This window comes from Volvox carteri (genome assembly GCF_000143455.1).
Source record: "Volvox carteri f. nagariensis unplaced genomic scaffold VOLCAscaffold_1, whole genome shotgun sequence".
In the NCBI taxonomy this organism is placed as follows: domain Eukaryota; kingdom Viridiplantae; phylum Chlorophyta; class Chlorophyceae; order Chlamydomonadales; family Volvocaceae; genus Volvox; species Volvox carteri.
In genome coordinates, this window is record NW_003307545.1 from 1582939 (window position 1) to 1603603 (window position 20665).

General features: G+C 55.8%; 4 protein-coding genes across 4 annotated transcripts in view; 1 reads left to right on the forward strand and 3 right to left on the reverse strand.

Moving 5' to 3' along the window:
- rlsK (RegA-like protein RlsK) overlaps window positions 1-875 on the reverse strand; it is a gene marked incomplete at both ends in the record, with an annotated part of 18132 nt that extends 17257 nt beyond the window's left edge. Inside the window, 2 exons of the mRNA XM_002946015.1 lie at window positions 173-267; window positions 845-875. Of these exons, the coding sequence (XP_002946061.1) occupies window positions 173-267; window positions 845-875 (126 nt within the window). The remainder of the gene's footprint in view (window positions 1-172; window positions 268-844) is intronic.
- Window positions 876-3352: 2477 nt separating this feature from the next.
- Window positions 3353-9501, reverse strand: VOLCADRAFT_85944 (uncharacterized protein; the record flags this gene model as incomplete). Its single annotated transcript, XM_002946016.1, has 9 exons — window positions 3353-4102; window positions 4589-4694; window positions 5246-5433; window positions 6022-6246; window positions 6571-6657; window positions 6842-6908; window positions 7294-7385; window positions 7740-8137; window positions 9297-9501. The coding sequence occupies 9 exons, from the start codon at window positions 9499-9501 to the stop codon at window positions 3353-3355; spliced, it is 2118 nt and encodes a 705-aa protein (XP_002946062.1).
- Window positions 9502-10090: 589 nt separating this feature from the next.
- Window positions 10091-15405, forward strand: VOLCADRAFT_85945 (uncharacterized protein; the record flags this gene model as incomplete). The annotated part of the gene is made up of 9 exons (XM_002945658.1): window positions 10091-10164; window positions 10239-10338; window positions 11006-11215; window positions 11500-11648; window positions 12236-12513; window positions 13015-13190; window positions 13620-13893; window positions 14431-14906; window positions 15361-15405. 9 exons carry the CDS (start codon window positions 10091-10093, stop codon window positions 15403-15405), a joined length of 1782 nt encoding a protein of 593 aa, XP_002945704.1.
- A 3368-nt stretch (window positions 15406-18773) lies between these two features.
- The window catches only part of rsp14 (uncharacterized protein), a 3289-nt gene continuing 1397 nt past the window's right edge, over window positions 18774-20665 (reverse strand). The window contains exons 3-6 of the mRNA XM_002946017.1: window positions 20195-20376; window positions 19804-19971; window positions 19334-19594; window positions 18774-18920 (exon numbers count right to left, since the gene is read on the reverse strand). Coding sequence (XP_002946063.1) covers window positions 18780-18920; window positions 19334-19594; window positions 19804-19971; window positions 20195-20376 — 752 coding nt within the window. The 3' untranslated portion in view covers window positions 18774-18779. The remainder of the gene's footprint in view (window positions 18921-19333; window positions 19595-19803; window positions 19972-20194; window positions 20377-20665) is intronic.

Genomic DNA, 20665 nt, shown 5'->3' on the forward strand with positions numbered 1-20665 from the left:
AACGGATGGAAGTAAGGTAGTGGACGAGCCAAGGAGGGGCGCCCCAAGTGGGGCCGGGGAAGGCAAGAAAAGCCTACCCGGCAACGGACAGGCAAGGGGCGAGTCCTGCAGTAAGGTAGGCAACCGTTAGAGAGGACCGGAGAGACGGATGCGCGGAGAGAGGGGCGCGCACCGGGTAGGCAGAAGACCCAGTCGGATGAGGAGGATTCGCATAGACGAGGCGTAACAACGGCGAAGGAGGTCGCCGCTTCTGTGGAGAAGCAGAGGCTGGGTGGAGGCGAAGGTGAATGGCAAAGTAGCGACGAGCGAAGTTACCTGTGGCACGAGTCGAACTAGAGGCAACGCGGCGGAGTCTTGGGAACGAGGTAGAAAATATGAATGGTAGGTAAGAGAGTCGGCCTGAGGCTGGAGGCTTACGTTTTCTGCTGTCGATGACTGCATTAGGTTATTTTCGTACTCTCTACTCGATTGCCGTGCGAGCGGCCCACCCGCCCTCCCACTAACAGCCAAATGGCTGATCGGAGTTGTCTTTGAAGGGTTTGGGTACCGCGGGAGTGTGGTCGCAGACGCAATGGCCTTCCCCACAATAAGTTAGTAGTGAGTACGGATCACGCGATGACGTTTAAGCAATACGAAGCCGCGGCACGATGTGTCGGCGTTTGGCTGGCAGCCTGCTGCTTGGTACAATCCAATAGGATTGTGCCATTGCGTTCTGTATTGGGTATCTCACAAATCCTTCCTGTACAGTTTGGTCGTTGCAAGCGTTATGCGCTAAATTCTCGCCGCGGTACACTGGACAGTACTGTCCTGCCTCCCAGAAGCCTAATGAGGCAACCTTTCGCACCTGTTGCTGAAACAGACCAAGCCTGTTGCATTTTTATCCCGATTTGATTCACATATGATTCTAGATGATCTCGGTGCGAAGACCAGCTGCGACGGGAGCGCGGCGCGGCACAATCCGCGATGCAGCTGCAGGGCGATGCTTGCGCTATGTTCCGCGACAATTGCCAAGAGTAACGTTTTTTGAAGAGTTAACTTCAAGGTCTCATCATACGACGTGCCGTGAGCCGCGGCGCGTGAGCGATGGAGCATAACATCGATTTGTTCAGTCTACGGCCGACCGTAAGAAAAATGTGGACGTAAGGTAACGATGCCAGCTGGTCCTGTGCTCTGCTGCTCGCCCGTATCTTAGGAAAAAATAAAATATGACCGAATGCATCACAGATAAGATGCCAGGAACTGCATACATAATGAGTAAACAGGGAATAAGGACCCCTTAAAAAAGCGAGTAATAAGGGCTGAAGATGCGAAGGCCAGCCTCAGCCAGCCGCCCGCCATCGCAGTGCACCACCGTAGCTTCCTCTCGACCTCTTTTGGGTTGGGCCGCGTCTTCGAGGGACAGACACTGCCGGACACCTTTATCCTCCGACTTCCTTCATCCGCCGCAACAAAACGGCTTGCGACCCAGCCTAAATGTCCAAAAGAGTTCTGACCTCCTTTTTAATAGCGAAAAAGCTGTTCTACATAACTACATAACAGTTTTAGAGGCACGTACGTACACGTGCGAAAAATGAGATGTTAAGCTCTTTTTTCTGGCACGGTCAAACATCCTGGCCTGTCCTAGGATTGTTCAAATTTTTCTTCGGTGCATGAGGATTTATCCGGCATTTATACAACGGACATTTACACGACAAGTTGCAAATTGGGTTTGGCCCCTCCCATCCGCCAGATAATGGCACTCCCATCCGCACAGGAAATGGCACAGGACGGCACCTGGCCCGCGATCTGAAGCCCATTATCACCTGCAGTCTCCCCCGCCCCCCTTAACCGTTTTCTTAACCGTTCGCCTCTGCGTCCTGCTCGCCCGTTTCCGGGCCGACTGGAAGCCGTGCTTCCCGCCCAAGGCTTTGTTCAGTCTGCCCAGTCGTCTCTGTAAGACACGGCGTCACCTGTGATCCTGGGGTGGATGAGCGCCGGCCAGCGCCCGCCGTACAACAAATAGGGCGAGGGAACGGGGCATGTCAGGCGCCGGCTTTGCGGTCACTTGCCTTGCCTTGCCTTGGCAAGGGGGCTATCTCTCTTCCTCGCCAGCAATGCACTCCTGTTAGCCACCCTTACCTTCGCGATATCTACGGGGATGACTTGTTGCGCCCCCACTCATGCCGTACAAGCTTCATTACCACCTGGACTCCGCGCCTGTAAAGGAAAACCCACAAGGCTCTCATTGTCCTGGAAGGCCCCTGTTGGAAAACGACCGACACTCATATCCTAGAGGATGGTAACACAGTAGTAATAGGACTATACGTGGGTCTGGCGCTTTGCTGGTCTTAACAGCCCCTATCCCGGAGATGTAACCGCTTCAGCCCCCTGGAGAGCGCCCCGCCAATCTGAAGCTCCGTCATCCCATCGTGCGCGTATGATGGCATGTGTCACAACTTCGACTGGACTTGTCTCCGGGCTGCCGCAAGTGCCAAGGAAGACTGGTGGCCTTGTGTGTCGCTGTGTGTGCGCACCTAGTCCAAGGAACACTCACGCCCAGATGGTCGTCCCGCGGAGAGGATATTGTTTCAATCAATTGAGGCGCGTGAAGGAAAGTGCTGGGGAAAGTGCCACGCGCGCGGGCGATTGCGCGCGACAGAGGGGTTTGTTTGGGTAGGCAGTGGGCGTTGACGGAGATGCTGTCCATATGCCAGGGTCCAGCCGTCTGAGCAGCCTTTCTAACCCTTCAGTTCCCCCAGATCAGCATGCGCCCATGTCAACATGGGCGATGTGGGCCCCTATCGACAGTCGCATAGCAAGCCGGACAACCTTCCCCCCCGCCCTCTACTAAGTGGCTGTCAGCTTTATCCATATGGTTTAACGATTGGGGGCTGTTGGTGCTCTGACAAACGAACGATTGTAGCTATGTGGTACGCATAGCCCAGGGTCCTTTCCGACTTGGGACCTCCAGCCGGGCCCAGTGCATCGAGGGGCACGCGCGGCGCACGCGTCGAGGTAGGCCGGGAGGTTTGTCACATTGGCGCGTGCGCATATGGGCCTCGACGAGCAGCTCCCACAGGCACACATGCATGCAGACATACAGACTTCCACTAACTAGATGCAAACCTAGGCATGTTGAATTGCACGATATTTCAACCTTTTAGAAATCCAAAATTGGAAATCGAATGTATGACCATATATACTATTTTCAGGCAGTCCAGTACTACTGGCAATTTTTTTAGCTGAAACTACATTCTTCGGCATAGTTGCGTTCCTTTGACATCCCTTTGTACTTTCTTCTTGGTCGTCTTAACTCAGTTTGTCACGTGTTGTTCACTGCAAGTATGAAACCACACCAACAGCCTGCATGCCTCTACCCGCGGCCAGTGCCACGCTCCCGGGCCGCCACGCCAAGGGTTGGACCCTTCGTCCCATCCGTCCCCGCCTTCCCCTGCTGCAGCCCGTACGACGGCACGTCTGTGAAGCTCCAAAGCCGCCCAAGCTCGTCGCGCCGTACACCTGTAAGTACGACAGCACCTAGCGTCGTCGGTACGATGTACAGCAACGCCGGCTGGCCGAGGCCCGTCACGTCGTTAGCGATAAAGGCGCCCACCAGCCCGAGCACGTACGCAAACATGACGGCAGTGAAGTACTTGCGTTGGTACAACACTGCCTCCGAAACCGGCAGTCGCGGCTGAGTTCCCTGCGGGGACAGTCCTGAGGTACCGGAGCCGTTGACATCTGGCCCAGGTGGGGAAAGGGATGAAGACTGGGAGAAAGAGGCAGTGCTGGTGTTACTGCTCTTAGAAACCTTGGCATCCGGAGTCGGGTTCGAATCCCCACCACTGCGACCTGAAATGGACGCGCCCCGGCTGGTGCGCGCGGAAGCCCGGGTCGCAGAGCCCCCGGCGGCGGCGGTAGACATATCGAGCAGAAGCGACGCACCACGGGTTGCGGCAGCCGCCGCCGCCGCCGCTGCCGCTGCCGTACTGTGATCAACGCCGCCGCCGCTGCCGTGACCTGCTGCATTGGTTCCATCCAATGATGCCGTACGTTGACGGGCCTCTTGGTCAGCGATCCTGTCGTACGCCGCCTCGGCCGCGTCGGCGGTGGCGTCGGCGATCTGAAACAAACGGCCAAGGCCAGAGCCCCGACGCGGGCATGGGCGGCCGATAGGAGACAGCAGTCCGGCAATGGGGCACATTTTATGCGGTTGGGTAGTTGGCGGTTGGGAGGTTTTTGTACCGCAAGATGGCTTCCTTTAAAATGATGAACCTCACAAAGACCATCAGCGCCCTCAGTCGATGGTCACGGGTTGGGTTTCCCTCCTTCAGTGGCATGTCCGTGAAATGCCAGTCGTTTCACCGACTGACTTCAGGTTTGGCGAAAATCCCTCACAAGCTCGCAAAGCATGATGGTGACACAAGCCCCGTACAAACGAAACACAGATAGGGTGAAAATGTACGGCACATTTCGAGCTCCGAAACTGTCAGTCTGGGGTTTCTCACATCTCCCTCTTATGATGGATATGTCCCGAGAGGGAATGGACCCAAATTACTTCAAATTCCTCCTTCCCAAAACAGGTAGACATACATACAGGCGCACCCACCTGGCGGCTTGTGGCGCCAGGCTCAAGCGCCGCCAAAGCGGAAGTGATCGCTTCCGCTGCAGCCACGGCCCGCGCCCGCATGTCCGTCGAGCGCGAGGCGTCGTACCTGCGGGATGCATGTGCCGTACCATACATACATACATACAATACATACCATATTCGCGACTCCATGCACGTGAATGCCCACATGGGTCAATCCACGTACACGCCCACAGGGACATCCATACAGGACGACTACAGCTATGCATGGGAGCCCCTAGCACCAGGCTGGCGCCGATAACTTGGCGCCTCACCGCAAGGTGATGAGGACCGTATATGATATGATATGATATACTTACAATAGAATATATTAACCACTAGGAACATAATTACCAAGTTTCATGAAGATTGATTAAGAGTTTGAGAAGTAGCAGTAGAAATCCTTAGATGAGATTCTGAACCAATCTAATTAGAACTAATAAGATCTAATTAGATTGAGGTGAGATAACTTTTCTATCTAAGCCTTTGGGCTACCCTAGCCATATCGGCCGGCTGTGGCATTGGACATTTGCATGTACTCCATCCCTCATGTGCCCCATACCGCATGTACTCCATCCCTCATGTGCCCCATGTCTCAGCACTTCCTTCGCCCGGGCGCAGTTCCAGAAAACGTCCCACCTGAGCGCCAGGCAGGCCAGCAGTCCAGGGATGGCGATGTCGCCCAGGCCTAGGAGAGAGTACGGGAAGGCCGCGGCGGCGGCTTCTACGGTGCTCCCGCCGTCGAGGGTGCGGGGAAAGAGGATGCGAGTGGGCCCCGAAACCATGTCCGAAGTGGCAACCGCCAGCATTACGTTATCCCCAACCACCTGGAAATGATAAAACCGCGATACACGAGCACACATAGAATAGCATTCAAGGACATACATACATACATACATACATACATACAGGCAGGCGGCTGGCAGAGGTTAAGGCCTGACTTCTGCTCCCGGAGTGTCCGATCCGCCTGCCGACTTCTCGGGTGTTTGAGGAGTGTTGAAATGGGAGGTGGCTCCCCTCCTTATGGACGGTATAGGACGTGATAATATCAACTTGCGAGCTGACCAGGAACTAAGTTGAGGCGCCGTTGATCCGCTAGATTTGGTTGGATGCTGGTGGTGAGTTGCTAGACCCAACGAATACATTCTGAAGTCGGATGGGGTGAACGGTCTAGGGTGCCCCTCTAGCAACGGAGAGCAGGGAACTGCCTCGGGAAAGGGGGCCGCTGGTGAAGCTTAACCACCCTGTAACGACATACATACGTGCGCGACTGGATACGCTGTTGCGTCGTGGACCTATTGCAAGGCATGCATTTCTTATGTTTTACGTTTTGGTTTTTTATGGTTTTAATAAAAAAAACCAATTAGCAAACAGGCGCCAAAATAGATAATAAGATAATAATAAGATAATTTCACCTTGGGCGAGCCAAATACCCAGAACACGTCGTACAGTAGCAGGCCCAGCAGCAACAGCCCTGCCGTACGGAAGCTCCTAGGGCCTATGAGCTGCAGTATATCCGTGGCCACCAAGGTAGCGACCAGGTTGTTGAGGGTGAAGCTTGTGTGGCCGGAGAGCAGCTCCGCCGAGGACAGCCCCAGAGCCAGAGCCACGGCCAGCAGGTCCGTGGGGGCGGCCTCGGCCTTCGAGCGACACCCATAAAGGGGAGGGGGGGGAAAAGACGAACCACGAACGAGTGAAGGGGGGGGAGGGGGAGAGGACGAACGTGAGCAGTGCGGGTGGGTTTGGGGAGGTGCGGTCCATGTGAAAAGGTGCGTGTGGAAGGTGATGTGCAAAACGTTATCCGGCGAGTATATATAGTGGCGGACTCAGCAGCAGCAGCCATAGAAGCAGCAGCAGCAGCCATAGTATCAGCAGCAGCAGCAGCCATAGCAGTATCAGTATCAGCAGCAGTAGCAGCAGCAGCAGCAGTCCCTATTCCCTGAAACTGAAGCCCGAAAGCTCACCTCAGTGATGCTCGCCCCGTCCTCGTCCAGAAGCAAACCCTCTGGCAACTTGAACTTGAGGTTTAGCTCACCCAATGGACCGCCCACCTGTACGAACATGTACAACAGTACGGCTGGATTAGACCACATAACGTAAAACGGTAGTTCCTATTATACAGACGACATACCAGCAGATACATTATTTCCATCATAAATAATTAACAGCACAGCATGAAATACATTAACGAGAAACATAAAGGTTGAGAAAGTCATATTTATCCCTGCCACCCACCTTTCGGAGTACGGGCACTGCTGCGCCGCCGATGGCAAACGTCCCCAACATCCAAAAATACGCGTTCCTGTAGTACGACAAAGTACGGCACGATGCAGCTGGTAAAGCCCTCTTAATCTGTAACACTATATTTTCATCCGCACGCTACCCCCTTGCTGACGGTAGTGCTGCCAATAAGTCTTAGTAGTGCACTTTCATGGGCGGGAATGAGCCAGCAGGACGAGGACGAGCGAGAGCACTTTTCGATGTACGACACGGCCGTACTGTACCCACGCATACACAAGCGTACCCCTCCCCTTTCCCCTGGACACACGCGCACGCACAATCGCTGATGTTAAGCAAATACACTACACTACGCTCTACACGATTCCGAAAAAAAGCAAAGCAGATGGGTCAACTCCTAAAGCAAAGCAGATGGGTCAACTTCTAAAGCAAAGCAGAGGGTCGCTTACAAGAAGGCCTTCACGTTGAAATCCGGCAAGTACTTGATAAGAAGGTAGAACCCGAACAGACTCACAGATGCCAATACTGGCGCCAAAATACCCTGTAAAGTAGTTCGGGAAATACGGCATTAGGTACGGCAGACAGGCAGTAGCTGCGCCAGGATAACTAGGTTTACAGGCGCGTGCTGGCAAAGTAAGGGTGTGCTGCACGATGGAGGAGGCTGCTCTCGAGGGGTTGTACGCGGGTTACTTGTGGCCAATCATTTCCTTGGACGCTGATACGTCCCGCTTCCTGTTCAGACAGAACAACGACCTGTTCAGATTGTTGTTTTCATATACACATTCTCTGCACGCCAAATGCGCAGATGTCCCTCTCTTGACCCCGGATCCAGATCCAGAGATCCAGATCCAGATCCAGAACCGGACCTTCCCAGCAAATATGGAGGTAGGTTTACCTCTTTAATGGAGATCTGCTGCCGCTGTCGCGTCGTAAGGCCTCGATGGGCTCCAATGTAAATCGTCACAATCGCCAGGCCTACAAAGTACGGCAGATCTGCCAGCTTGGTACCGTGGAGTACGGGCAAGTTGCCGAGCGCCAGCAGAGCTACCAGTGAGCCGTACGCCCGTACAGCATCATCGCTTTCCTCCCAGCGCCAGGCGCCATGGTCGTCACTTTGGCTTTTGCTGCTGTTGCTGTTGGCAGCAACTGCCGCCCCGTTTCCCCCCTCGAGATGGGCGGTGCGGGCACTCGGTGCTTCAGAGGCGCCATCGGTAGCAGCTGCGGTTGCCGCCGCTGCGGGCGCGTCGTTGGCTGGTTGACCGTTGTCCGTTGAGGTGGTTGCAACGGACACGCCTGGCAGCAATATTATATGATACACACACACACAGAGCCACAGGTAGGGAATACCGCAAGAAGTCGTGGGGATAAAGGAGCGTGTTGACTGGTGGTTGGGTAGGCCTCGCCTCGAAGAGGAGCCGTGATAACAGCACTAAGGGAGCGTTTGATGAGCGGCTGGGACCATTTGCGGTGCGCGTCTGACTTTCTTGCCAGAGGTGTACCCATCAGATGGGAAGCAACCGGGGGGGTACAGATGGCGGGGTATAAGCACTGGATGGGGCTCTGCCGCTTTCGGGGCTGCCGCAGCCGTCATGTGGCCAACACAGCATGCTAAGGTTTTCATTCCTCGTTTAGCGCACATCGTAATCAGGTGTGTAGTTTCGTTTTTATGTTGCTGGGCTTTGGAGGCAAACAGAGCACGAAAGGGCAAGTACCATGTCCCCAGGGAGCAGCGAATTTGCCGCTGTTGTGGCACCAATAGCCAAGTCGAGGATGAAGAACACGTGTTATTGGAATGCCCAGCCTATAAAAATATTCGTGCGGAAGAGGGATCCGATCATCAACAGAGCATGTTGGAGGCCATGAAATGGGAACCAGCACGTCTGGCGAGGATGTTGGCACGTATGTGGGCTCACCGCAACTCACTTATCCCCCCTTTGGGTGCTAGTCTGGGCTGATAGTGCGGTGTTTCCTTTTCTCCGTGGCTTTTAGGCGTTGAAGTAATGTTGCCCTTGGGCCTTCGGCTCGTATGGGTAGTTTTACAGGTATGGGGTCACGCACTCCCAACCATGTAAAACACACACACACACACTCACACACGTGTAGGTGCACTGCGACCACGCACGTATACGTCCGTACGCATGTATGTATTTATGCATGTATGTATGTGTGTACTTGTGAATCCGGCAGGTATGTCGGTATCCGCTAAGGGTGGTCAAGAGGAAGCTGACGCTTGGCAGCTACGACTCCAAGAAGCCTGGCCCCACCACCATTGCTCCAGGTCGTACTCCATTCGCCTAGGGCCCCACTGACAGCAACAGCGGCAGTATCAGCAACGCAGTAGTGCTGCCGGCAATCAAGCCCGCGCCTGTAACTTTTGTCGCGCTGAGCTCCGTTCGATGCATCCGAGCGAAAGGTGCTAGAGGCTGTTGTAATGTCGCCAATGAGGGCTTACCTTGGCTGATGCCGGAAGCGTCCTCTTGCAGTGCCTTTAGGGGGTAGCGCGCGGGTGTGGTCCCGGCTGGGGCCTGTCGCCTGGACTGAATGCCGCGCCATGGAAAGAGCGCCTTGCCGGGTTTTGGCAAAGTTGCCGCGGGTAAGACGGCCAGAGAAGACACATTAGCCCTGATACATTTGGAGTTCGCGCTTGTTTGTAGCATTGGTATGCGTAACAACGTGCAAGCAAAAAGGTCAAGGCGATGGCTGGTCAGAACTGGCCACGGAGGGCCAGGCAGTCAGACCCAGGTCACTCAGGATGAGGAAAAGACAAAGTTGTGATGTATTGTTGTTTGTTTGGGGGTGAAGAGTGGCAACAATGGCCATGTAAAAAGATTGTACGGCAACAGCACAACTGCCGCATAATCCAGCATGCAATGCGCATAGCATATTAAGAGTTAGCAATATTGCTTTGTACATCGTGTCCAAGCACAACAATACAGGGACGGCTGCTGTCGAGCCCTGAGTAATATAGCACGAATTTGTTTACCCCTGTACAAGGGAATGCTCTCTCACTCTTTGTCGGCTTGCCAGTCGATACCATCGAATGTTACAGCAGCAACAACAGTAGCATCGATTATTTCGCGTGGTCTTGCGGTCCTTTCTTGGTAAGGATGAGTCTGTGGGTTGGTTTCACCCCTGCCTAATGCCTGCAATATGCTCATGTTTTTTAGCACGATGATTTATTGCTGTATAATGATGTCCGATTTTGTGGCTGGCGTAGTGGAAATCAAACCCTAATACAACAACGTAATGCCGTTTTGCGTGTACTTCGGTGAAGGGGGCGGAATGTTGAAGGGCAATGTGGCGTTGAGTCTTCATTGCTGGTACTGAGGCCAACGCCTGTGATAGAACTGCACGATGCTGCTGTCACCGAAGTCGTCGCTGGCAAACTGCACAGCAGCGCAGTGACAGCTCATGGCGAAGCATGGACATGGGGCGATGGCAAGGGCGGAAAGCTCGGGCACGGGACGGCACAGCACGTCCACTCGCCGCATCGAGTGAGCATTAAACCTGGTGCCTGTAAGAGGCTGTCTTCCTTCAACCCATGCAAACGTTTTCAATTCACCTGGGAGCGACATGTGGAAACGTCCCAGAGCTCAAGACTTAACTGCTCAGGTCCAGCCCTTGCCACGTCACCACATCTTCGTTGTTAAGCTCTGGAAAGTCTGCTTCTCCTATCCATTACCGCGCAAATAAGCTTCTATATCTGTCTTCAGGATAACTTAATGGACCCTGTGACGTTTTGCAATATCCAAACCCCCAACCATCGTAGTCTTCTTCCCTCCACCAGCTCATGCGCAGCTCAGCCGGCGGCCCAACCTCCCTCGCACCCTCCAAAGCAACCCAACATCCATCCTCTCCCCAAATATGTACTATATGCTGTACGTGCTCAAATTACGGCTTTGACCTGGCCCCATCTTGTGTACATCCAGTTCATGTCGCAAACTTTCCCACTTGCACGATTTCCCTACTCTATCAACTCTATCAACTCTCAAAATTTGAACAACGACAGACACCCCAAAACCCGTCGGTTAGTCCTCCTCCTCCTCCTCCTACATTCCCCCCTGGAGTGGCCCCCCTCCCCCCCGCCCATCAAGCTTTCCTCCACCCGCGGCCCCCGTCCCTCCTCCCTCATCCACACCACCACCGTCCGACTCACCCCAGGTGGAAAGCCTGGTGGGCCGTGCAGCTGTACGGCAGGTGGCCCTGGGCGATACCCACACGCTGTTTGTGGACCAGTCCGGGGGGTTGTGGGCCTGTGGCGAGAACAAGGAGGGTCAATGCGGGCTGGGTACGCCGTTGGAGGTCATTGCGACCCAGCACCGGCGTGCCTTCTACGACACATTTCGGGCGTTGAAGGAAACCGTTGCAGCGGTACGACATTGAGGGGGGGAGGGGCAGGGCAGGGCGGGGTGAGATGGGGTGTGGGGAGGGGAAGCTAGAATGGGGGGGGAAAAGGGAGGGGGGAAATTGGGTTTTGTTGCACTGTGGGATGGTTAGGGTAGAGTAGAGGAGCGGGCCGGGGCGGGAGAGACGGGGGAGGGGAGGCGTTCGGTTTTGGAGAAACTACAGCTACAGTAGCAGTAGCAGCAGCAAATCGCACTTAAAACCCTAAAACCCCACGTAAAACCGCTGGTGTTTTTGGTTCCCATCCCCAGGAGCCCCGCGCCAGCCGGGAGCAGCGGGCTCGGCAAGCGATCCACTCACTCATGAGTGCTCCAGGGAGCGGGTCGCCGGCGCATACGACACACTCGTCGTACGGCCACGGTAGCGGTGCCGTACACCAGCACCAGTGGGGCCCCGACAGGTACATGAGGCACGGGTACTGGCTGGGTGTGCGGGGAGCTGAGTGTGGACTGTTGGTAGTTGGAAGTTGTATCCAAAGGTACGGTTAGGCACCCAACTGCCAAATGTACGGCAACACGTATTATTCACGACCGGAAAGGTCTGGGACGGGGCGTTTTCCAATGGCCATGGTCCGGAATGCGCCCGGGGGGGGTCTTGTGTACAAAGTTTGTGAGGGACCTGTAAATCGTGTAAAGAGCCAACGTGTCGTATAATATTATATGTACGACGACGTACAACACCACCACGGTTGGGTCCGCTGTCACGTGGTTGGGTCCGCTCCCGCTGAAAAGCAAATAGTATGACTTACGCCTCTGCACGCCTCTGCATCTCTCTCCCCGCGTGTCCAATGCGATATAAAATGTCGCATCCGATTGCGGCGATATTGCTTTCGGTGATTGCTCGACACCAAACGTTGCACCGCCGCCGGCGCCGGCATCGCTCTCCTCCACTCACGGATGGCGTGTTGTGGACCTCGGAATGGCGCGGTGCGGCGGCGGTGTCGGGGATCCCGGGGGTCCCGCGTGTGTGTGTGGGGGGGGGTAGCAGGACAGCGAGCGGCTGGAGGCCGCTAGCGGCGGCGGGCCGCGGCGGCGGCGGCGGATCCGGCGATGGCATTGTCGGAGTGTCCGTGTCTGGCGCCCGTTCCTCTCTGCACTTTGGCGGTCTGGATTTCGAGGGCGCATTCGCGGGCAGCGGCATTCAGCCTGGGCAGCAGGCCACACCGCTGCGGATAGGCCGGGACCAGCACCCCCTATGGGCTGCTGCTGCTGCGGCGGCGGCGGCGACGGGGACAACGACTCCAATGACAATGGGACACGGAGGAGGTGAGCGGAGAGGTGTACGAGTATGATGCCGTACGTCGTACGAGCATGATTGTACGACGTACGGCATGGGACAAGTAGACTGTGCTGGGGGTAGGAGGAAGTGTAGAGGGGGGGAAAAAGGGGGGGGAGGGAAGCGGGTGTGTTGATGTTGGGGGAAGGGGAGGAGGATTGAAATATCGCCACATCTCGTGCTGTGTATTCCCGAGCTGAAGTGGAGAGCGTGTTTTTCTGTGTTGCAGTGCTACCCCGCCGCTCGCGGCTCAAACCTGCCTTTGGATGCCACCGGCAGTTCATCTTTTGTTTTCCCTTCATGTGTTTGTGAATGTGTGTGTGTGGTTGTTACAGCGGGCTCCAGACTCCCGAAGAGTAGAGCCACTGTGCCAGGCACTGGCCGTGCATGATTACTGCACCTGAGACTAATATGTGTTTTTTCACCCCGGTCACCATTGCTCTTCGTCTTCACGCACCATACCGGCCGCCGGCCGCTTGCCCGCCATGCAGTCGATGCCTCCATGCGAGTTGTGCTGCCCAGCGGGCTGGAAAGGGAGATCGTCGTGGGGGTGGCTGCTAGCAAGTACTTTTCTGCGGCTCTGACAGAGGCGGGTGAGGTGTGGACATTTGGTGCCTGTTACAACGGGTCCTTGGGGTCCCATAGCAGCTGGAGTACCTCGGCGCAGGTGGGGAAGAGGGTGGGGAGGGGAGGAGTGAGTTATGGTGGGAAGAGAGTGAGATGGGCCTTTTGTTTCGTGCGAACGACGGGGTGGGGTCGGAAGGGAAGGGAGGGTAAAAGGGTGTGTGCGCGTTGTTGTTTATGTGTTCGGCAGTCGTACTCTACATGGAGAGAACCCTGAAAACCCGCACTACGCCGTTTGCGTGTGCGCGCGCGCGAAAACATTTGTTAAGTCGATGTATTGCACAGCTTTTGCATGTATGCACGATCTGTGTGTACAAAACGCTGGACGTCATTGCACATAACATCTTCACTCCCTCCTCTTTACATCTTGCATCCAATGCGCAATCCAATTTGCATATATTTATATAGAACTTAATCTATAATGCGATATCATCATTAATTGGCATTAAATGGCATTAATTGGCCCCCGCAGAAGGTATCCGGTAGTTTGGCGGCCGTGTTGGAGGACAGCGGGGGTGCGAGGCGGGTTGTTTCGGGCGGCAGCTTCTGCGCCGCCCTGACCGCGTCGGGGCGCGTGGTCGTGTGGGGCAAGGTGCCGGGGGGCGAGACAGAGGGAGGGAGCTCCAACAGTGCTGAAGCTGGCAGTAGCAGCACTGTGGATAGCGGTAGTGGCAGCAGCAGTAGCGGTGGCAGTAGCAGAGGCTGTTCGTTGGGTTTGACCGAGCGCGGCGTCGACATCGTGCAAGGTAGGGGGGAATGTCTCCCGGTCGATGTGTGTCCGTATGTATGTATGTATGTATGTATGTGTGTGTGAAACAGGGGGGTATATCTTCACCCGTGGCAGCTACCCTGCGAAACCCTGCCTTCCCCGGCATATCGGGGCACCCTCATTCAGTCACCCTAGTACGTATGTATGTATGTGTTGTTTAATGAGCTTAGCCTCGGGAAGCGAGTGTGAATGGTATCTGTGTGTGTGTGAGAGGGGGGAAGGGAGGGAGGGAGGTGGGGGGCGGGTGATAAGGGCTTGCGGGGAGAGGAGTCCACGTGGTCTGTGGTACGGCCGCAGTACAAAAGGAGGTCATGTCGTACTTGTGTGGTACTACGAAGTACCACACAAGCAGCCGTAGCCCAGCCCAGCCGTGGGGCGATTCCTGACAAGACTGGAAGAAGAAGAAGGAGAAGAAGAAGCGCGAAGGAGGACACGTTGGGTTGTTGTACGACAGTAAACAATATCTCTTTCCCCCCCCCCGCCGTTTTCTCCCGCGTCGTTCCCCCGCCTGCAGGTGGCCGGGTGGTTGTAGGGGTAATTCCTGACCTCCCGCCCATTCTTCATATCGCCGCCGGGCTCCAGCATCTGCTGCTATCGGACGGTCACCGGGTTTGGATGGTGGGTCGGACGCTAGACGCCTCCGGCGCCGTCGCGTCGACGGCGTCGTGGCGGCGGCCCAACCTGGTGCTGACGCTGCCCGTCGGGGATGCTGTACGGCAGCTCGTGGCGGGAATGCACAGCTCCGCCGTGGTTTCGGAGCTCGGGGAGGTCTGGATCTGGGGCCGGTTGCTAGATCGTCACCATGCGGACAGCATCGCGAGGCGCCATCCGAACCTGGCGTACGACAGCAGTGGAGACGGCGGCGTCGCCGGCGGCGATTGGCCGACGGAGGTGGCGCCGCCGCGGCATAAAGACGACGTCCTGTGGCACTGGCCTGGCTTTGGCGGGAAGGCGCCGGCAAAACTGGACGGCTTGGGGGGCCCTGTGCGCGTAAGTGCCCTTGTCTTAGGGTTTTACTGATCTGAACGCTATTCAGATTTTGCTGTTCAGACATTTAATCTGAATAGCTCTGGTGTGTACATATGAAGAAGTCTCTGCGTGCGTGTGACAGTGTTTTCGCTTGGGAATATTTTTCGCTTGGGGATATTTTTCGCTGGGGGATGTTTTTCGCTGGGGGATATTTTTCGCTCGGATCCTCCCTTCTACGTCTGTTGTGAGGAGCCGTTTGCATATTTCCTTTTTGGGGGCATTCATGCGGCGTATATCACTAAGAAGCTTCTGGATCTTATTAAGATAAAAATGACATTCATCTTTTACATTTGTCGTTCTTTTTCTTCGTTGAATGAATTCTGTTCCCTTTCTTGACTGTGAACCGTTTCCTTACCTTTTTCTCTTGAGACTTGAGGCCCTGCCTGCCGTACATGTTTTCATCGTACTGTTGCAGGCCCTGGCGCTCGGCGGCTGGCACGCCTTGGCGGTGGTGGAGTGATGAAAAGGCACGCGTGAGTACGGCAGTGTACCTTGTAGTACGACATGTTGCTGGATATGCCTAGTGTACTATCGTTGCTTGTCCTAACTCAAGATATAATGTTTTTTGATCGTCATCATCGTCAGCAAGTGTATATCTCGTTTGAGCTAATTTAAAAGATATAGCTGACTTACGGAATGTACGGACACGAGTTGGCCAACGTGATTCGTGAGATTATCCCAAGTACGAATACGAATACATGAACGTACACTGGCAAACACGTGCAGTACGACTTAAAATCCACGAAAGGAAGTTTCATGCCCCTTCCCAGCATATGCTGCTGTTGTGGTTGCGTTCTGAAACTGATTTTTCAAATTTCAAATCCGGTTTGAATGTCTAGCTGACAGATCACAGCGCTCCTTGTTGCTTGCTCGGCTGTCCGAAAAAAGTACGGAGGAAAATTTTCAGTTTTTTCCTAGTGCCGTACCAGTCTGTATGGCTCGTCTGTGTATATCCGCAGCGCGGGCAGAGGTAGGCGGTAGGGGCAACAGGGTCTCAGAGCTGGATAGGGGCCCTTGAAAAGTGTTGGATTTGCTCATTACCCCACTAGCGGGTTGAACATGTATGTCAGTCTGTAAAAGTACGTGTGTCTGTGAGCATGTGTGAGTTTGTGAGTATTGCCAGAACAGGACGAGGGACCATCCGTGCAGCTGTGTGTGCGCGTGTGAGAGTGAATTTATGTACGCACCCGGCGAATGTCAATCGGAAAGCCGAAAGCAATGAAACGGGATTCGACGCTGCCTGAGCGGCATATGTATGTATCTATGCATGCATTGTTTGTTTGTTTCTGTAAAACACATCGACCCATGCCAGACGCTGGCCAGGGGTATACCTAACCGTATACCCCAACGGGAAGGAGCGGCCGCCGAAGCAGTCTCCCCCTAGCGGGAGGAGAAAGGGGGACGTGAGCGGCCCCCACAGACCCCTCCTGCTCGTCCAATTGCGCGCGACCCTGCGTCTCTACCACATGTAATCGATGACATATGTATGTATGTATGTATGTATGTATGTATGTATGTATGCACGTGCTTACGTATGTTGCGTGTGTAAGCATGAGACGTGGCACCGTGATATAGCGGCACATGATATTTAAGGCGTGTTTGTGTTGTTTAAAACCCTCTTTGGGACGCGTGTTTCGGCGAGGTGAGGTTAGGGACATGCTTCTGATTGCAGCTGCTGTTGTTGTTGTTGTGTTGTAGGGCCGGGAGTTGCCTTTTACTGTGTTTGCTGGACGTCGGGAACGGGGGGGATGTGCAGGAGGTGGTGTACGGAGGAGGTGGTGTACGGAGCGTGTAATGAGGTGGCGAGAGAGAGAGAGAGGAGGGTTATGTGCAGTCGAGTCCGCATGGCGAGGAGATGTGCCTTGGCGTTTGTATTATAGCTCAAGCTATAGCCACAGGGAGGGATAGATCGAAATCCCCTCTCTCTCCAACCCAGCTTTATTGTGCACTATGGCACAATTATTATTTCTTGTTGATGATCCGGACGCTGTTTTGGTTTCCCCCTGGACCAGTCTGCTTCATTTGGGTGTCTGTCTGTCTGTCTGTCCGAGGGGAGGCCGCCCTTCCTCGCGTATACAGCCGCCGCTGGGTGTGTGCTGTACAGTCAGGCAACTGCGCTATGGTACTTATACTGCTGCTGCTACTGCTACTCTTGAAATGCTCATATCATATTGCTGTGACTGTCCTTGCTGCTGCTGCTGCTGCCCATTTCAGGTTTTTAATTCTGTAAAACCGCTCACGCGGCGACAAAGTGCGAGTGGGGTTGTAGACGGGATATCTTTACTAAAACCCACATGATGCTTTGTAGGCTGGAATGTGGAAAGAAGAGAGGGTTGGCAGCAGTAACCTTGGTATATCACGGCACGCGTCCTTTGAGAGCCCTTGTCACCCCTTCTTCCTCGCAACACACATAAACATACACACACACGCGCACGCACGCGCACACACACACAGGCACTCTCTCAAAACACCTGCGAGCGCATTTCTCCCGCGCCTCCTTGTCACTTTTGCTAGGACAGGCAACAATAAGCCGCTTTCCAGTCTTAATAAACCGCAGGCGGAGCTCAGTGCGTTGCGTATCTCCGTATCCCGTCCACCTTCCCTCATGCTTTCCTCTCCATGTGCACACCTAGCCTACCGGCCTGTGGAAAAAGCTCTTTGGGGGGGTGATAACCGAATGAGGGGGGGCACACAGTCGTGGACACTCGTGTGTATGTCTTTATACAGTAAAAAGCTGGGCCTGCCCCATCCCCGTCTACTTCTTCAGTATGCGGAAAACGGGGCCTCTGGGCCTGATTGATCTAATTAATCCCCACGGGAGGTTCCCTCGCTCCCCTCTCCTCCTTTTCCCCATGTGCGCGGAGAGATCCCCTCGCTCCGGCCCTGTCTGCAAGTCGTGTAAAGTGTACAGCAGCGTGGGATGGCACCGGCTATGGAAGCAGCGCAGCGCACCCGCTACTCCCGGAAGTCGATGTATGTTAGGAGGTGGGCCCCCCAGGGGGGGGTGTGTGAGGTGGTGGGCCCCAGACGGCGCCCGAGCACCGACCAGCACCGGCGCGGAGGCATCAAAACCTGCTGAGAGATTGCTGCGAGATTGCTGCAAACGCTCTAGAGGCTGGCGGGTCCCTCGCCAACCCCCCTTCTTCTCCTCCTCCTCCTCCTCCTTCTCCCCCCCCTCTCCAGGAGTACCCGGGCGCGCGCCACTGAACTCGCCGCATTGTACCCCTGCTGGCAATCCCCTCCCTCTGCTTCCCCCGCTGCCCCTGCCTCCCTCGGTAGCATCAGAGTTCCGCCCCTCGACCTCCTCTCTCTCCCAGGTAGCGAGCGGTGACGGCGCGCAGCCCGCCGACCATATAGGTAGCATATATAGCCCCCAGCCCTGTGCGTTGGCTTAACCGGGGTCTCTGCTGCACCGTACCGGCAGCTGCAGCAGCTGCAGCTCCCCCACCCCGCTGCTGCGCGTCCCCCTGCCGAATGGCCACCACCACCTCAACACTCCCCAATGTCCAGGTCTATACATGTCTATCATCTTCCGCTTCCTCCGCCACCACCGCCACCACCGCCTGCGCTTCTCTCTGCTTTTCCGCCGCCCGACGCTCCGCACCTTCCCAGATTTCCCCCCAGGTGTGATCACCAGGTAGGCCTTCCCTGCTCCCGTTCCTGCTCCCGTTCCTGTTGGCAACCCGGGGAAACCCCTTCTCCGACCGACCCCGCGGTCGGCACGCCTGCCGGGCCGGCACGCCTTGTGCTCGCTGACCCGTCAGCCAGTCAGGTTGTCGTATGGTGTCTCGCCAATTTGCGCAGTCGCCCAGCAACGTGTGCGGCCGCGGCCAATCATTCCGCCAGCAAAGCCGGCGCGCCAGGCAGGACCTCGTACGGCAGGTGCTTGAAGCGGCACTGCCGTATTGCGTGCGCTGCGCTGCGCTTGAGGGGCTCCGAAAGCGCACCTTCAAAGATCCGTTGCAGCTTGGGGGCCTTACGCGACGTGGCAGGGGAAGGGATGGGAAACCGCAAGTTTAGCCGCAAGCCCAGTCAACAGCCAATCGGCAGGCAGGCAAGGGAAGGGAAAGAGGAGGAGCGGGAAAAAAGAATAAAAAAATTAAAAGAATTAAAGGAAAAATCTTCGTATTGTGGAGTAAAGTATTACCTAGTCATTGAATTAGCAACATATCAGCTGCATTTTAAACATGGAGCTTGGCTCCGAAACCAAGCTCAGACATGTGTTCTGACTCCGGAGCGCAAGGCATCAGGGGTGTCGCAGTGGGCCCCCCTTTCCCCCTCCCCCCTCCCCCCCCCCTTTCTCCCTCCCCCCTCCCCCCCCTTTCCCCCTCCCCCCTCCCCCCCCTTTCCCCCTCCCCCCCCTTTCCCCCTTCCCACCAAGCCCTTACCGCGCCACACTCGGCCAGTATCTCCCTCGCCTCGGGCGCCTCCGCCACGTTGCAAATAGTCGTCATGGCGTTGATGCACAGCTGCTCGTTGGCGGGGTCCAGCACCGAAACCAGCGCCGCCAGGCCCCCCGCCGTCTCCACCACAGCGTACTTGCCCTCACGCCGAATGGTAATTGCCGCCAGGGCCGCCACTGCAGCTGTAGCAAAGTCCACGGAGCAGCGGGGGCTACAGACCTGCAGCAGCAGCGGCACGCTGCCCACCTGCGCAGGGGGGGGAGGGATGAAAAGAGAGAGGGGAGAGGGAGAGGTTTAAATCGTGAGACCTTCGGGTATTTTCCCCTCCCCTCCACTCCAAAAAACACACCTTACTTACACGCCCGTACACCCACACCCTGCAAGCTTTTCCCACGCTCCCCCGCATGATGAAGAAGAAGTCGGTGACATTATGACCGAGCCACTCAGTGCCGTACCTGTACGGCTTGTATCTTGGCATCTTCTCTTGAGGAAAGAGCGCCTAGCAGTTCCGCTGCCGCATGCCGTACAGGTTGCGGCAGCCGCGGGTCTAGAAGCTCCGCCAGGCGGGGTATGGCTTGCGACGTGTCGACCAGCTGAGTCAGCACGCCTGCGTTGCGGCGAACCTGCACCGAAGTCCCAATATGTCCGGTTAATATACGACACGTACGACAGTGTACGGTACAGCGCGGGAACCGCATGTGTACGGAGCTACAGTCGGGGCTCACAACGAGCCCATAAGTTGAATGGCAGTCGACCAAAGACTCAAAACTGGGGTTGCGGATGGCATGAGATGGACGCTTTTCAAGGATTTGCCCACTTTGCAGTACACATGTACGGCACTCGTACCTGCGTGCAGGCGTACAGCAGCGTCAGGCCCTGCTGTGCCCGCCTTGGCGCCCCCTCCACCTCCTCCAACACAAGCTCCATCACCCGCGGGAGAACATCCCCGAGCTCTTCCAGAGCCCGACGGGTGGAGTCAAACCGGGCCGCCTCGATCAGCGCCGAGTAGGCGTTATCGCGTACGCTCTGTTTTTCCGTACAATATGCAGTACAATTGGTAGGTTTAGCTGGTTAAAATGTTTGGCTTATTCGCGCTTTTGTATTCGCTCACACCTCTCACACCCCATCTCCCAGACTTTCACTCCGAAAACTCGTTCACTCCCCAACCTCCCCACCCTGCCTCCTCCTCCGCCCGGCCGTCCCTCAGCCGGAGCCCGTCCTGGCCCCCATCGCTCCAGCCCGAGGAGGTTACCCCCCTCTCTTGGACCTCAAAACGACCCATTCCCCGTCCCCCCAAAGAAAACCCAGCTCTATACC